General features: G+C 40.3%; 1 protein-coding gene across 3 annotated transcripts in view; it reads left to right on the top strand.

Annotated features, from left to right (window-relative positions):
* The window catches only part of DCLK2 (doublecortin like kinase 2), a 156,119-nt gene that overhangs the window by 117,327 nt on the left and 22,028 nt on the right, over positions 1-16,764 (top strand). For all 3 annotated transcript variants that reach the window (XR_012236555.1, XM_073604876.1, XM_073604884.1), the window contains 4 exons: positions 1,742-1,861; positions 3,448-3,594; positions 12,781-12,914; positions 13,121-13,198. Coding sequence is in view for 2 of the 3 variants with exons in the window: in XM_073604876.1 (XP_073460977.1) it covers positions 1,742-1,861; positions 3,448-3,594; positions 12,781-12,914; positions 13,121-13,198 (479 nt within the window). In the remaining variant the exon portion in view is untranslated. The remainder of the gene's footprint in view (positions 1-1,741; positions 1,862-3,447; positions 3,595-12,780; positions 12,915-13,120; positions 13,199-16,764) is intronic.

The raw sequence follows: 16,764 nt of genomic DNA on the forward strand, positions 1-16,764 counted from the left end.
AGTCAGACGGATTCGTAGGTGATGACGTACACCGGACTAAAATAAGGAAGTTGATAGCCAGTAGCCAATAGCTGCCCTAGCGTCGGTTTTTGTCCGTCTGACTAGCATACAGACGATTTCTGGGTCCGGCGGAGGTACGACGTAAAGATTTGAAGCAAGTACCAAATCTAAAGTCCGTCAAATTTGCGACTGGAAAAGTCCGCTAAAGGTCCGTTGGAGCCCACACACGATCGGATTGTCCGCCGGATTTGGTCCGTCGGCGTCTGTCGGACCAGTCCGGTCGAAAAGTCCGACCGTGTGTACGCGGCATTACTCAACGCAGGCCTCGTTCAATACCATGCTGAAATCAGGGTTTCCAGTTGGCTTAAATAACACAAAAGTGTTTGTGAAGATGGAACATTCTACATTTGAACACACTACAATGCGTATTAAGGAAATAATGTTTTTGAAGAATAATGTATTTTTGACTCTGCTTTAAACAAAAAATCCCACATCAGTGCAAAAAATGCACATCAACACAAGGCTTAAACAAAATGCATGTCACCCAAGGAGATACTTGTGACATGTCTAATAACTACTTACATATATGAGTTCCTCTTGTCTAGCTGGTCTCTTGCTGGAACAAGTTAGTGCAAACCCATATGTATGCCACATTCTGTTGACTATTATACTATGGTGTCGCACTTTTGTATCCTTTGTGTAAACGAAAACTACTCGTATGCTATCTGCTCTTGCTATATAACTGTACTTTATATTGTAAAATCTTATTCAATGAAAACTTAATTAAAAAAAAAAAAAATGCATGTCAACACCTGTTAACTCAAAAGCATTTAACACATTCCAACACAAGCTACATGCATTGAACCTGATATCAATCCAGCTACAGTATACAGGCTCTTGTGAGTAAGTGGATTTGCTAAGCACTACAACAGCTAGAATGTCTCCCTACAGTTTGATTATCTGTGAAGAAGCCATACTGATAGATTCTAAAAGTGGTGATAGTAAAAAGTACCTGAATCTGGTACATGTGTCGACACCTGTACCAAAACTGACGCAGGGCTTTCATGAATTAGGGGCAGGCCATGTTAAATGGGCCATACTGGCAGAAAAGTCATGTTACTGCTTTATTGAATTCTAGGTATCTGTAAGCTGATTAAATAAAGTCCATAACTGGGACGTAAGTACTGGTGAATAGCACACTACATTTACAGTATTATAAATTGTCCCTCATTTGGAGGGGTTGTTCCTCTTTAAAAAAAAAATAGATCACTCTGCCCCCCATTTCTCCTCAGTTGGCCTTCTTTTTAGGGCAGGTTCATACTATCTGTGGTGACCTGTGTTTTTCCTCACTGAATATAAATGCAGGTTACCACTGGGGGAAAATTTTCTATGTGTCCAGTTCACCACACAACACTGGTGTAATGTGCAGTGCAGAAAATGTAGCATGTCTGAATGTTTCCGCAGCACACTGGAGGGCCCCGTATGGCTTTACCATCTACTTTCATCTCAGGAAGTTGGAGGGAATTCAGTACACTTACAGGTTTTTAGAAAGCATTTAAAACCAGCACATTATGAGACATCTGTGAGTTATTATTAAGAGATCTGATATATTTTCACAGAATTGTGACTTTTTTTCTTCCACATTCCATTGTCTGACATTTATGACACACTGATAAGCAATAATATAAATGCTTGGTAGAAACGTATGAAATGTGGTTCAATATATCTCATCTCTAAACAGGAACATCTGATTGAGAATGAGGTGTCAATACTGCGCCAGGTTAAACATCCCAATATTATTATGCTCATAGAAGAGATGGACACAACAACAGAACTTTATCTGGTGATGGAATTAGTCAAAGTAAGAGGATTGTTCCAATTTCATTAATCATGTGTGAGCATTCTGTGGGGACTGTAAGAAGATTAGAGGATAGTAAATTGGATGCCACAGTATATCCAATAATGGATTTTTGATATATCCCAGTAAGAGCACATTTGTTTAAACATTGCTCAGATTAAGCCTGAGCATTGCAAAACATAAACAATTTGGGCATATTTGGATGTAGTATTTGGGGTTAGATATTCTTTTAGTTGCTCTAAAAATGCATGGCCTATAGCCCATTGTTCTCTGCATGACTCTGCTATTAGGGTTTTTTCCTTTATTTGCCTTTTAAGATAAAAACATGTAACAACTATATTATGTGATTACATTAAGCTGGGTATACATGTTTCAAAATTTGGCCAGTTCCGCATGAACCGGCCGAATTACTATCTGAGTGTACGCCTGTCTGTTCAGCAGAAGCCAAACATTAGACTGGCTTCTGTTGAAAGGTCCTGCTTGAAAACCAGCATTTTATCAGCTTCTGCAGCCAATCAGCTGCAACACTAATCTGTGTATTCCGGCAGCTAGGGAAGATCCCTGCATCAACATCACCCACTGGTTGAACACAAAAAAGACTGTGTATACCCAGCTTTAGATATTACTGTTCTGCTGAGCGGTTCAAGCATTCATGGAGTACCATCCAGTAGACTCTGAGGGAAAGCATTGGTTGGCCATGCTGTACATGGTATTCCCATGGTTCATCATTAAAGTCTAAAGACATCTGAACCTCAGAGTTTGGATATTGTTCCTAAAAATGGACAGGCATGGCAGACGTGAGAAGAAAACAAATAAGTCTTTACAGGAATTTTGTTGAAAGGGGCTGCAATAGAAAGTGTAATTTTGACCTTCAAATGAAGGTAAATGCTTGACCAGTTAAACTTAAAGTATAACTAAAGGCAAAACTTTTTTTTTTCGTTTTGGACAGAGTGGAGATGGATTAGAATGCTTGTCAGTATTTTATTGCTGTCTGTGCCCCCATTAAGGAGAGCCACCCTCTCTTTTTGTCCTGTTTACCAGTAAAAGTAAAAGAAAATCAGAAATTTTGGGTGGTCACTAGTAAAGTAAGAGCCGAAATCTTCCAATGGGGACACTAGTTCTGGTGACCTGGGGCCCCCAAGAAATTATCTTAACATGCAGATATTTTCTCTCAGCTCCTGTTTGGCTATGGGACAGGAAGCGAAGGGAAATCTCCACAATGGGACATAGATAATCCTTTGCTCTATCCAAAATGTAAAAAAAAGTTTTGCCTATAGTTCTAGTTTAAATACATTGTACAATTTTATCACTCCTGCTGACTTTTTACTAATAATAATTGCATCATTTTGTTTTGTTTTGGTTTAGCCTGGCATAATGAAATACATGTCTGGCCTTACCGTAAATGGCTTTGTGGTTTTTATGGAAATATACTAAAAAAGTCTTTCTCTGTACAAAAAAATTACAAAATGTGTATAAATGTTGTAACAATGTCTAATGACACACTTTTCCTCAAGGTTGACCTTACACATAATAGCATATGCATTACCATTATTGTTTTATTTTAACATACATATTTTTCCTGATTCTAGGGTGGGGACTTGTTTGATGCAATCACATCTTCCACAAAGTATACAGAGAGGGATGCCAGTGCGATGGTATACAACCTTGCTAGTGCGATGGAGTATCTTCACAGCCTTAATATAGTCCACCGGGATATCAAACCTGAAAATCTCTTAGTAAGTGGCAAGTGATGTATTCTGGCCTATAGTAACAGCATGGTGCTTAGTATAAAGCTGTGAAATCTTTTTCCTTTATCTGTGTCACTGTAAATAAACAAAAGTGAAATTTAGTGAAAGTTTAAATAAAATTGCAAATTACTATATCTACCTACATTTTTGCAATAATAGTAGAATAGAATGTGTTTATGAATCTGAATCTGAAGTATATTTTATATTTTTATTTTTTATGTACTGACAAAAATGTGCTTGTTCACTGAGCAGGCTAAAATGCTAAATTCCTGGGGGAAAAAAATCCTGGTGTTACAAATGTACCATACATTGTACAGAATTCTGCAGTCTCCTAAATGTAATATATAGCATAGTGTACGTAGTGCAGCATTATGTGGTGTACCATTGACGGCAGTAAGCAGACAAATGCTCTGTTAATGAAGCAGTGCACTGTTACATTGCTGGCAATCAGTGAGTAGTATAGCAGTCAATTGGTCAGTGCATGGGTGCAGTGGTGGTCAGTAGAGAAGGGTGTGGGTGAAGTGGAGGTCAGTGGAAAAATGCATGTTGCAGTGACAGTGGGAACATAGTCTGTGTGTGCCGCTTTATTGAAGTCGGTGTAGGGTGTGTGTGAGGGTGCAGTGGCGGTCAGTGGAGAAGTACGCAGGTCTGGTGGTGGTGGATGATATAATAGACAAATTGGTAATGGGTAAAGGGCTGGCCATTGAAGAAATGCACAGATGCAGTGATGTATGGGTGCAGTGGCATTCAGTGAATACTGAAATACATAGGTGCATGGTGGAGTGTAGAGGTGTGTCGGTGCGGTGGCCATCGGTGGAAAAGCTCTTCCATGCATTCACAGTTAGTGGAGAAGTGCTTGACTGCAATGGCAGTAAGTAGAGGTGTAGTAGAGGGTCATATAAAGATATGTGAGGGGTCTTCAAATAGTTTCCGCACATTTATATATATATATATATATATATATATATATATATATATATATATATACATATATATATATATATATATATATAATTACACACACAGTATCTCAAAAAAATGAGTACACCCCTCCCATTTTTGTAAATATTTTATTATATCTTTTCATGTGACAACACTGAAAGAATGACACTTTGCTACAATGTAAAGTAGTGAGTGTACAGCTTGTATAACAGTGTACATTTGCTGTCCCCTCAAAATATCTCAACACACAGCCATTAATGTCTAAACTGCTGGCAACAAAAGTGAGTACACCCCTAAGTGAAAATGTCCAAATTGGGCCCAAAGTGTCAATATTTTTTGTGGCCACCATTATTTCCAGTACTGTCTTAACCCTCTTGGGCATGAAGTTCACCAGAGCTTCACAGGTTGCCACTGGAGTCCTCTTCCACTCCTCCATGACAACATCATGGAGCTGGTGGATGTTAGAGACCTTGCGCTCCTCCGCCTTCCATTTGAGGATGCCTTGCAGATGCTCAATAGGGTTTAGGACTGGAGACATGCTTAGCCAGTCCATCACCTTTACACTCAGCTTCTTTAGCAAGGCAGTGGTTGTCTTGGATGTGTGTTTGGGGTCATTATCATGGTGGAATACTGCCCTGCGGCCCAGTCTCTGAAGGGAGGGGATCATGCTATGCTTCAGTATGTCACAGTACATGTTGGCATTCATAGTTCCCTCAATGAACTGAAGCTCCCCAGTACCGAGAGCACTCATGCAGCCCCAGACGATGACACTCCCACCACCATGCTTGACTGTAGGCAAGACACATTTGTCTTTGTACTCCTCACTTGGTTGCCACCACACACGCTAGACACCATCTGACCCAAATAAGTTTATCTTGTTCTCATCAGACCACAGGACATGGTTCCAGCAACCCACGACCTTAGTCTGCTTGTCTTCAGCAAACTGTTTCTGGGCCAATTTGATGCAGTGTGCAGCGTATGGTCTGAACACTGACAGGCTGACCCCCCAACCCTTCAACCTCAGCACTCATACGTCTATTTCCCAAAGACAACCTCTGGATACGATGCTGAGCACATGCACTCAACTTCTTTGGTCGACCATGGCGAGACCTGTTCTGAGTGGAACTTGTCCTGTTAAATTGCTCTATGGTCTTGGCCACCGTGCTGCAGCACAATTTCAGGGTATTGGCAACCTTCTTATAGTCTAGGACATCATTATGTACAGCAATGATTCTTTTTTTCAAATCCTCAAAGAGTTCTTTGCTATGAGGTGGCATTTTGAACCTCCAGTGACCAGTATGAGAGAGTGTGAGCGATAACACCACATTTTACACATCTGCTCCCCATTCACACCTGAGACCTTGTAACACTAACGAGTCACATGATTCCGGTGAGGGAAAATGGCTAATTGGGCCCAATTTAGACTTTTTCGCTTAGGTATTGTACTCAGCTTTGTTGCCAGCGGTTTAGACATTAATGGCTGTATGCTGAGTTATTTTGAGGGGACAGAAAATTTACACTGTTATACAAGCTGTACAATCACTACTTTACATTGTAGCAAAGTGTAATTTCTTCAGTGTGGTCACATGAAAAGATATAATAAAAAAAGATATAATAAAATATTTACAAAAATGTGAGGGGTTCACTCACTTTTGTGAGATACTGTGTGCGTGTTTGGATATATGTGTATATATATATATATATATATATATATATATATATATATATAGTGGGGACGGAAAGTATTCAGACCCCCTTACATTTTTCACTCTTTGTTATATTGCAGCCATTTGCTAAAATCATTTAAGTTCATTTTTTTTCCTCATTAATGTACACACAGCACCCCATACTGACAGAAAAACACAGAATTGTTGACATTTTTGCAGATTTATTAAAAAAGAAAAACTGAAATATCACATGGTCCTAAGTATTCAGACCCTTTGCTCAGTATTTAGTAAAAACACCTTTTTGATCTAATACAATCATGAGCCTTTTTGGGAAAGATGCAACAAGTTTTTCACACCTGGATTTGGGGATCCTCTGCCATTCCTCCTTGCAGATCCTCTCCAGTTCTGTCAGGTTGGATGGTAAATGTTGCTGGACAGCCATTTTTAGGTCTCCCCAGAGATGCTCAATTGGGTTTAAGTCAGGGCTCTGGCTGGGCCATTCAAGAACAGTCACGGAGTTGTTGTGAGGCCACTCCTTCGTTATTTTAGCTGTGTGCTTAGGGTCATTGTCTTGTTGGAAGGTAAACCTTCTCCCCAGTCTGAGGTCCTGAGCACTCTGGAGAAGGTTTTCATCCAGGATATCCCTGTACTTGGCCACATTCATCTTTCCCTCGATTGCAACCAGTCGTCCTGTCCCTGCAGCTGAAAAACACCCCCACAGCATGATGCTGCCACCACCATGCTTCACTGTTGGGACTGTATTGAACAGGTGATGAGCAGTGCCTGGTTTTCTCCACACATACTGCTTAGAATTAAGGCCAAAAAGTTCTATCATGGTCTCATCAGACCAAAGAATCTTATTTCTCACCATTTTGGAGTCCTTCAGGTGTTTTTTAGTAAACTCCATGCGGGCTTTCATGTGTATTGCACTGAGGAGAGGCTTCGGTCGGGCAACTCTGCCATAAAGCCCTGACTGGTGGAGGGCTGCAGTGATGGTTGACTTTCTACAACTTTCTCCCATCTCCCGACTGCATCTCTGGAGCTCAGCCACAGTGATCTTTGGGTTCTTCTTTACCTCTCTCACCAAGGCTCTTCTCCCCCGATAGCTCAGTTTGGCTGGACGGCCAGCTCTAGGAAGGGTTCTGGTCGTCCCAATTGTCTTCCATTTAAGGATTATGGAGGCTACTGTGCTCTTAGGAACCCTAAGTGCAGCAAAAATGTTTTTGTAACCTTGGCCAGATCTGTGCCTTGCCACAATTCTGTCTCTGAGCTCTTCAGGCAGTTCCTCTGACCTCATGATTCTCATTTGCTCTGACATGCGAGCTGTACACTCTTATATAGACAGGTGTGTGCCTTTCCTAATCAAGTCCCAGTCAGTATAATCAAACACAGCTGGACTCAAATGAAGGTGTAGAACCATCTCAAGGATGATCAGAAGAAATGGACGTCACCTGAGTTAAATATATGAGTGTCACAGCAAAGGGTCTGAATACTTAGGACCATGTGATATTTCAGTTTTTCTTTTTTAATAAACCTGCAAAAATGTCAACAATTCTGTGTTTTTCTGTCAATATGGGGTGGTGTGTGTACATTAATGAGGAAAAAATGAACTTAAACAGTTGTGTAGTGGGTAGCACTCTCGCCTAGCAGTAAGAAGGGTCGCTGGTTCGAATTCCAACCATGACACTACCTGCCTGGAGTTTGCATGTTCTCCCTGTGCCTGCGTGGGTTTCCTCCGGTTTCCTCCCACACACCAAAGACATGCTGGTAGGTTAATTGGATCCTGTCTAAATTGTCCCTAGTATGTATGAATGTGAGTTAGGGACCTTAGATTGTAAGCTCCTTGAGGGTAGGGACTGATGTGAATGTACAATGTATATGTAAAGCGCTGCGTAAATTGACGGTGCTATATAAGTACCTGAAATAAAATAAAATAAAGAGTGAAAAATGTAAGGGGGTCTGAATACTTTCCGTCCCCACTGTGTATATATATAATGTATGTATGTGTATGTGTGTGTGTTATATATAGTGCCTTTATTTCCTTTGTTCCCTTGTGTTTCTTCTAGCTGAAAATTACCATCTATATTAGTCATACAGAAAAATCTTCTGCATGAACTGAACACTGTAAACTCCCTATCCTGAACAAGAGCAGCAGGGTAGGATGATTGTAATGGGAAAAGTGAAGGCACTTGATAAAAAAAGTTAGATTAATGAGGTGGTATAATTATTGCACTATGTGGCCTAACAGTTCAATGCTGAATGTACAAAAGGCATATACTATATTCTGGGCCATGCTGAACTAATCAAAACTAATGGTGAAATGTACCGTGTTGAGGTTGGACAATACAGTTATCCTGGCTTTTCTATCATTGGTGTGCTCTGCTCTGCGCACTCACTGTACAGTAACACAGGTTGATGGAAGAGGTATTAGATATGGAAATCTTTGAACAAGTTTGATGTTTTCCAGTCTTTGCGTGACTGGACACTAGATGTTTGATAAGCTTTGGCAGCATTTAAGTACTGAACTAAAGTGACAGTCTGTAAGAAGATAACTAGTTCTAAATTCCATTTTAGAATGGAGTCCTTAATGGATTATTTTAAGAACAAGCTTGAATTGATACCACATGATTGGCATTTTAGAGGATATAATCAGGATTTTCTTAGCATCATTTAAATGATACTAAGCTGTCCAGCAGTGATCCTTTGAGAGAGACGCTTAGAAGATTCTCATAAGAGGACTACCTCAAAGAAATTAAATTAATCAGATCTGTATATAAGACAGAAAACAGTTATAATGTTGGTAATCTATTTAAATACCTGAAGGAGAATACAAACATGTGAGCATGGAAAAGATTTTGCTTCTTATTTTCAATTCAGATTTTATTTAAAAACGTTCTCAAGTAAGTAGACTCTCGTGCAAAACATGTGTACACTAGAAGTGCTGAAGATATAAGTGCTGGTGATTAGCTATTTGTATATCATGATCTTTTCAGTACTTGTGAGTGAGTGACTTATCTGGAACATGTATTCAGGCAGTGAAGTCAAAACTTCAACATTGATCTATATATCATGATCTTTTTCAGTAGTTGTAAGGCCCCTTTCACACATGCGGACCTTTCATTTCATTAGTTCAGTCACGTCTGTTTTTCATCCGTGCTCCTCAGTTTTTCATCCGTGCTCATCTGTTTTTCATCAGTTCTTTTTTTACATACGCTACCAATGAAAAAACGGATGAAAAACGGACCGTTCGTCTGTTTACATCTGTTTTTCATCCGATCGTTTTTTTAACGGATGAAAAATAGGGCTTTCATTTGTTAAAAAAAACTGAAGCGGATGAAAATAGATGATCATGCGTTGTCATACGTTTTTCCATAGGAATACATTGATGTCCGCTTTTCATCCGTCAATGGATGAATGAAAAAAACGGACGAACTGTCCGCATGTGTGAAAGGGGCCTAAGTGAGTGACTTGCATACAGCCAGTGAAATCAGAACCAGTAAGTACTGGGTCAAAGACTCTTTAGCAAACCCAAAGGATGAACTTTACAGCAAGGAAACAAAAAGAAACTGGAAAAAGGACTATACTTGATTTTATTCTCAAAAGTTCACTTTAAAGTAGTTGTAAAGGCACAAGATTTTTTAGCTTCATGCATTCAATGCATGAAGCAAAAAAACCTTCTGTGCAGCAGCCCCCCCCCCCCCCCAATACTTACCTGAGTACCCTTTCAATCCAACGATGTCCAGGAAAGCCTTGCCACTCCTGGGACTCACACTCCTGATTGGCTTTTGGCAGCAGCGAGAGCCATTGGCTCCTGCTACTGTCAATCACAGCCAGTGAGCCAATCAGGAGATGGAGGGGGTGGGGCCGAGCCGCAGATCTGTGTCTGAATGGGCACACAGAGCAGCAGCTAAGCTTGGTGTCCCCATAACAAGCTGCTTGCTGTGGGGCCACTCAGCAGGAGGAAGGAGCCAGGAGTGCCAACCTGGGATCCGAGAAGAGGAGGATCTGGGCTGCTCTGTGCCAAATCACTGCACAGAGCAGGTAAGTATGGCATGCTTGTTATTAAAGTTTTTTTTTTTTTAATTCAAAAAAATACATCTCACTTTAAGCAAGGATTCAGTAGTATATTAGTATTTTTTCTTTAGCACCTAAATATTGCAGGATGAATCACCACTTTACTATTGCTACATAGGTACATTGTGCCTTTTTTCAACCAGACTAAGTCCATCTAGTTCAACCAATAAAAAGGGGAAAACAAAACAAAACAAACATTTTTTTTTTTTTTACAATACTATATACACAATCCCATGCCCACAGTTGATCCAGGCGAAGGCAAAAAGCCCCAGCAAAGTATGATCCAATTTGCTCCAGCAGGGTAAAAAATCCTTTCTGATCCCCAAAGAGGCAACCTAGAGGCACCAGTCTGTGGTTTTTAATGGTAACTTTTTCTGACCAGTGTTCATTGAAGCTTTAACAGTGACTCTAATGCCATAATGTGACTCTACAGATGATCGGACATTCCGACAACAAAACCATGGATTTTTTTTCCTACAGATGTTGGCTCAAACTTGTCTTGCATACACACGGTCACACAAATGTTGTCGGAAATTCCGAACGTCAAGAACGAGGTGATGCACAACACGTACGACGGGACTAGAAAAATGAAGTTCAATAGCCAGTGCTGCTCTTCTGCTTGATTCCGAGCATGCGTGGAATTTTGTGCGTCTGAATTGTGTACACACAATTGGAATTTCCGACAACGGATTTTGTTGTCGGAAAATTTGAGATGCACCTCTCAAATTTTTGTTGTCGGAAATTCCGACAGAAAATGTCCGATGGAGCCTACACACGGTCGAAATTTCCGACAACAAGCTCACATCGAACAATTGTTGTCGGAAATTCTGATCGTCTGTACGTGGCATAACAGTGTCAGTAGTATCCTTTTACTTGAATAAAGCCTTGTACACACGAGTGGATTTTCCGAAGGGAATTGTGTGATGTCAGGCTGTTGGTGGAAAATCCGACCGTTTGTAGCCTCCATCGGACAATTGTTGGCCAACTTTCCATGGACAAATGTTGGATGGCAGGTTTATAAATTTTCCGCGGACAAATGTCTGTTGTCGGATTTTCCGAGCATGTGTACACAAGTCCATCAGACCAAAGTACAAAATACAAACACGCATGCTCGGGAGCAAGGACGAGCCAGAAGCAGTCGGTCTTGTAAACTAGCGTTCATAATGGAGAATTAACATTCGTGACACGGCAAATTATGAAATCTAGAAATGCAGTGCACAATTCTCTTCTTATTTAATGTGATAATAATGAAGCTGCTTTGCTGGTGATACTGATGGAGTTCTGCCAAACGTATTTTCATATGCTTTTTTTTTTCTAGTGATATCAAGAATAATATTATTATGCTTGTTTTGTTTTGTTTTTTGGGCAAGTTACCACAACACCATTATCCTGTTTTTTTTAAGATCAAAGATACAATTATGTTGGTGTCCCTTGTTAATTTTACATTGTATTTTTTAAAATGTAACTGCCTACTCCCAAACTGTCATTTGAAGTAAAATGCATAGCCAAGTATTATCCTCCACAATGTTTTTATTGTGCATTAAAAAAGAAAACAAATAAAATTAGACAAGCTATCTGCCAATAGAACTTAACCAAAAAGTGCATTCAAAAATATAGAAAATATACCAAATCAAATCATTATTCTACCAAAAAATAAAATAAAAGCCTCATGCATGTGTCCTGCTTCTATAGGGGGTCAACAATGCCAAGAGTTGGTAAAAGCAGGGGTCTGTCATCCGGAGATATTTCCGAAAATCATCCGGATTATTCTCCTGGAGCTCCCGCAGCAAAGGCATATGACATAATTGGTCATGATCAATAAATGTTTTGGTCCAAAAAATCCTCCTCCTCCTGTTCCTGGACTGGACTTGGATCAAAGCAATAACTCCAAGGCCAATAATAAATAACGCATTATCTCCTCCGATTCCGCAACATGGCTGGTTGACGAACGGTCAGAAACTAACTGAAGAGCACGAAATGAAAAGCGCGAATCAACACTCACCAAACCTCTACTAACACGAAATTAGCAGAAGGAGCCCAAAGGGTGGCGCTAAAGAGCTGAAAAACCACGTAGTACGTCACTACGCTTGTGTTTGTTGTCCGACAATTCCTTGCCGTTTGTATGCAAGAGAAGTTCCTGGCCAATGCCCTTCGGACAAAAGTCAGAGGTTTTGTCTGCAGAAAATCCAATCGTGAGTACGAGGCTTAAGCTATGTGACAGTGAGGATAGAGTACTATGAACACATTTAAATGCATATTCCTGGTTCATTGCTGCAATAATCAAAGTCTTTACAGTCTTTACATTATCTGTGAGGTCTTTAAAAAGTGTATTACAGTCCCAAATCCTGGCTGTGATAACATGAAACTGGGATGTTTATTTTTACCACTACTTGTGCAGTGCTAAGTCTAATTGAAAGGCGCGCACACAAATCTAAGTGTAATAACAATGTTTAAATGCAGTTAGATAATTAGATCATGTTTTCTATTCCAGGTTTGTGAATATCCCGACAAAACCAAATCTCTGAAGCTAGGAGACTTTGGCTTGGCCACTGTAGTGGATGGTCCCCTGTACACTGTGTGTGGTACACCAACATATGTCGCTCCAGAAATAATTGCAGAAACCGGGTAAGATCTCTAGAATACTTCCTGAATGTTTGCTATTTTTTATTGCTAAAATGAAAATTGGTAATGAAACACTCAGCTGACTAATATGCATTAAAAGAAGAAAAATCTGTTTTACTAAATCACTGGAACAAAGGGAATTCTATGTTTTAATAGATACTCCGCTCATCATCACCAACATAACTAGGTGTTGCTTTTTTCATCTCCAGGTATGGATTGAAAGTTGACATATGGGCAGCTGGAGTTATCACATATATCTTACTTTGTGGATTCCCACCTTTCCGCAGGTAATATCCTTTATATGAGAAACCATGAAGCATTATGACCTAGTACACAAATTGTTCAAATTAATTGCCAAATATTCTAATCTAAAGTAAGTCTGATCATTCAGCGGGTTGAGCATAAAAAAAAAAAAACGATTTTCCCATCCACACATTTGAGGTGGATGGGGGAATCCTCTCCACTGCACTATTGTATTCTGACAGCTGGGAGACTTCCCTCTCTCACTTATTGTCAGAATACACAGATCAGCCCTGCAGGAATTGCCTACGTTTGATCCATGTATGACCAGCTTAAATCTCCAGCTCTCCAGGCAAAAAGAAAATTAAGCACTAAGCTGTTTACAGGGAGCACAACCTCCCAGCACAGTATTTTGGTCTTTTATCAAGGTATTGCTGTAGGGCAGTGATGGTGAACCTTGGCACCCCAGATGTTTTGGAACTACATTTCCCATGATGCTCATGCACTCTGCAGTGTAGTTGAGCATCATGCGAAACGTAGTTCCAAAACATCTGGGGTGCCAAGGTTTGCCATTACTGCTGTAGGGCATCAGGTCATTTAGTCAGTTTGTCAATAACCTGTTGCTTTTAATACACATCTGCTTCTGATGCTGGAACACCCTTATCGATGCTTCCTACACAGCAAGCCGGGTTTAAAAAGTGGCAGTGCTAATAAGACCTGTACAGTTACCAATCATCAGGTTCAATGCTTCCCTGGAAGCTTGAATATGATTGGTGATGCAAAACAGAGATTACTCCCAATAACAAGCCTCCTGCTATAGGGACTTCCGAGCCACACTCCTGTGAATGGACATTGTCCATTCACACACAAAGTGTGGAGTGCCCCCCCCCCCCTCTCTTCATTGGACCACTGGCCATGATTGACAGCAGTGTGAGCCAGTGAGGAGAAAAAGGACCTGGGAGAGCCACTGCTCTCATGCACATCACTGGATCAAGATGGGGCTCAGGTAAGTATAAGGAGGGGAGTGGGGGGGGGTGCAGAAGAGCAAACAACTACTTTAATGAACACACTGCTGCTGGCACTATGAGCTGGTTTCTGTGTGCTCAGTGTGTATTGTACATGCAGTGGTTTATAGACAACTTAGATTAAGGTATATTGAGTAACCTTTTTGATTTTAGGTCATGTGCAGTGTTTTACTCTATGCCTGGAATTCCACATTTGCTATATATATTTCTGCTCTCTTATTTTGGCATTTCAGATTTCAAACTTAAGGGCATCCCAAGCAAATAGGGTTGCGTGTTATTAGGGTTGCAACTAGGGATTAGGAAAAACATTTCTTTACTTTTTTGATTTGCAGCACATGCTCAGTGAAAAGATTGTTCCAACATGTTGAAATTCTCTGAGTGAGACAAATGGGGCTACTACTGCTGACCTTTACTTATCTTATTTTATCTGAAGATACTAGTATCTTGGCTGTGTCTCACTTTAATGTATTGGAGTCACAGACGTGGCACAAGCATGTAGCACATAAGGCCTCATTCACACAAACTCTCAGGCCCATAAACCATGAACGGGACTTGTTTTTTTTTTTTTGCGTCCCCAGCTGGCAGGTACTGCAAGTACTGAAGCCATGTATCTGCATGAAAAGTCAACTAACATGTCAAAGATGAGAGCACAGCATGGACAGTCTACAGGCATACCCCACTTTTAAGTACACAATGGGGTTTATTTACTAAAGCTTAAAAGTGCAAAATCAGGCTCACTTCTGTATAGAAACCAATGAGCTTCCATGTTTTATTACAAAAGCTTAATTGAACAAGCTTGGGTTAGAAGCTCATTGGTTTCTATGCAGAAGTGAGCCTGATTTTGCACTTTCCAGCTTTAGTAAATAAACCCCATTGTGTACTTAAAAGTGGTGTATGCCTGTACTTATCTCCCCAGTCAACCTATATAATACCTGGTGAGCATTCGAGATGCTTGAATGTTTTGCAGTGCTCACTCAAGTTGCCAATGTTTCAGAGGCTTTATGTTGGCTGTTGACTTTAGGTGCACACATGATGCAATTGCTGAACAATCGTTTTTTTTAAACCTTTTGTACCGATCTAGATCTATGTTTGTTCCAAGCATGTTTGAGTGCGCTTACTCTTGACTGACTCACTACCTCTGCTGGAAATCAATTCCAGGCATCGACTACTCTTGTGGTAACATAATACTTTCTAAAGTTAGCTTTGCACTAACAAAGGCTTGACAAAGGAGCGTTGTAGAGCTCCGAAACATGTTATCGCTCGCATCCTATTGATGCCATCAAGTCCGACGTCCCTTCTGATTCAGTTCCCGTCGCTGGCTTGCGTTCCAGTGTGATTACAGCTCTCACTGGTGGACACTGTTCAAGCTTCGCATCCCTCCTCAGCTGGATGTCTCCTGCACAACACAGTTGTTTCCTGGTTCCATCAGCCAGCATTTTGGCCACTTTCTAGTGAGTCCTGCTAGTGACTAAAGACTGATGATGAGCCTGTCTTTCTTCTACTGTTGTGAGTGAACTTTAACCATTTTTATATTGTTTTTAATAAACTGATACACCTAGATAGTGGCACCTGATGCTTTTTTTATTTGCTGTAGTGCACAGAGATCTTCCAATACTTTGCTAGAAGAGCTGCAGTCATCATACAAATGCTTCTCCCTAATTGGACTTATTTACCTTGGGACTCTATTATTCTTCTTTTTTGCGCCATTGAGTTTGTTTTTTCTACTTTCTACTCTCTTGATTACATTATCTCTTGTCAACTATTTAAAGATCTTCACCGTGTTACAATTTTCTAGCCTTGCCTGTAATTGAGCATTTTCTGAACAGGAATTTTCCAAAAAGAACATGTTCTGAGTTAGTATTGTAATGCATAGCCAAAACTCATTTTTGAATTTCACATTTTCAATTGTGTGCTGTTGACCCATTGTTTGAATGCAATATGGCAAAATTCAGTTAGCGTTCAGAGTTAGCATTTACAATCAGACAGTTTCTATTTTCAAATTCGAATGCCGCGGAACACCCTTTAAAAGTCTATGGGAGAAATCAAAAGTGCTAATTTTAAAGGCTTATATGCAAGTTATTGTCATAAAAAGTGTTTGGGGACCTGGGTCCTGCCCCAGAGGACATGGATCAATGCAAAAAAAAAGTTTTAAAAACGGCCGTTTTTTCAGGAGCAGTGATTTTAATAATGCTTAAAGTCAAACAATAAAAGTGTAATATCCCTTTAAATTTCGTAGCTGGGGGGTTTCTATAGTATGCCTGTAAAGGGGCGCATGTTTCCCATGTTTAGAACAGTCTGACAGCAAAATGACATTTCAAAGGAAAAAAAGTCATTTAAAACTATTTGCGGCTATTGCATTGCCGGTCCGACAATACACATAGAAGTTCATTGATAAAATCGGCATGGGAATTCCCCACAGGGGAACCCCGAACCAAAAAAAAAAAAAAAAATGACATGGGGGGTCCCCCTAAATTCCATACCAGGCCCTTCAGGTCTGGTATGGATATTAAGGGGAACCCCAGCCAAAGTTAAAAAAAAAAAAATGTCGTGGGGTCCCCCCAAAAATCCATACCAGACCCTTATCCGAG

Source organism: Aquarana catesbeiana, linkage group LG01, assembly GCF_042186555.1.
Source record: "Aquarana catesbeiana isolate 2022-GZ linkage group LG01, ASM4218655v1, whole genome shotgun sequence".
Classification (NCBI taxonomy): Eukaryota; Metazoa; Chordata; class Amphibia; order Anura; family Ranidae; genus Aquarana; species Aquarana catesbeiana.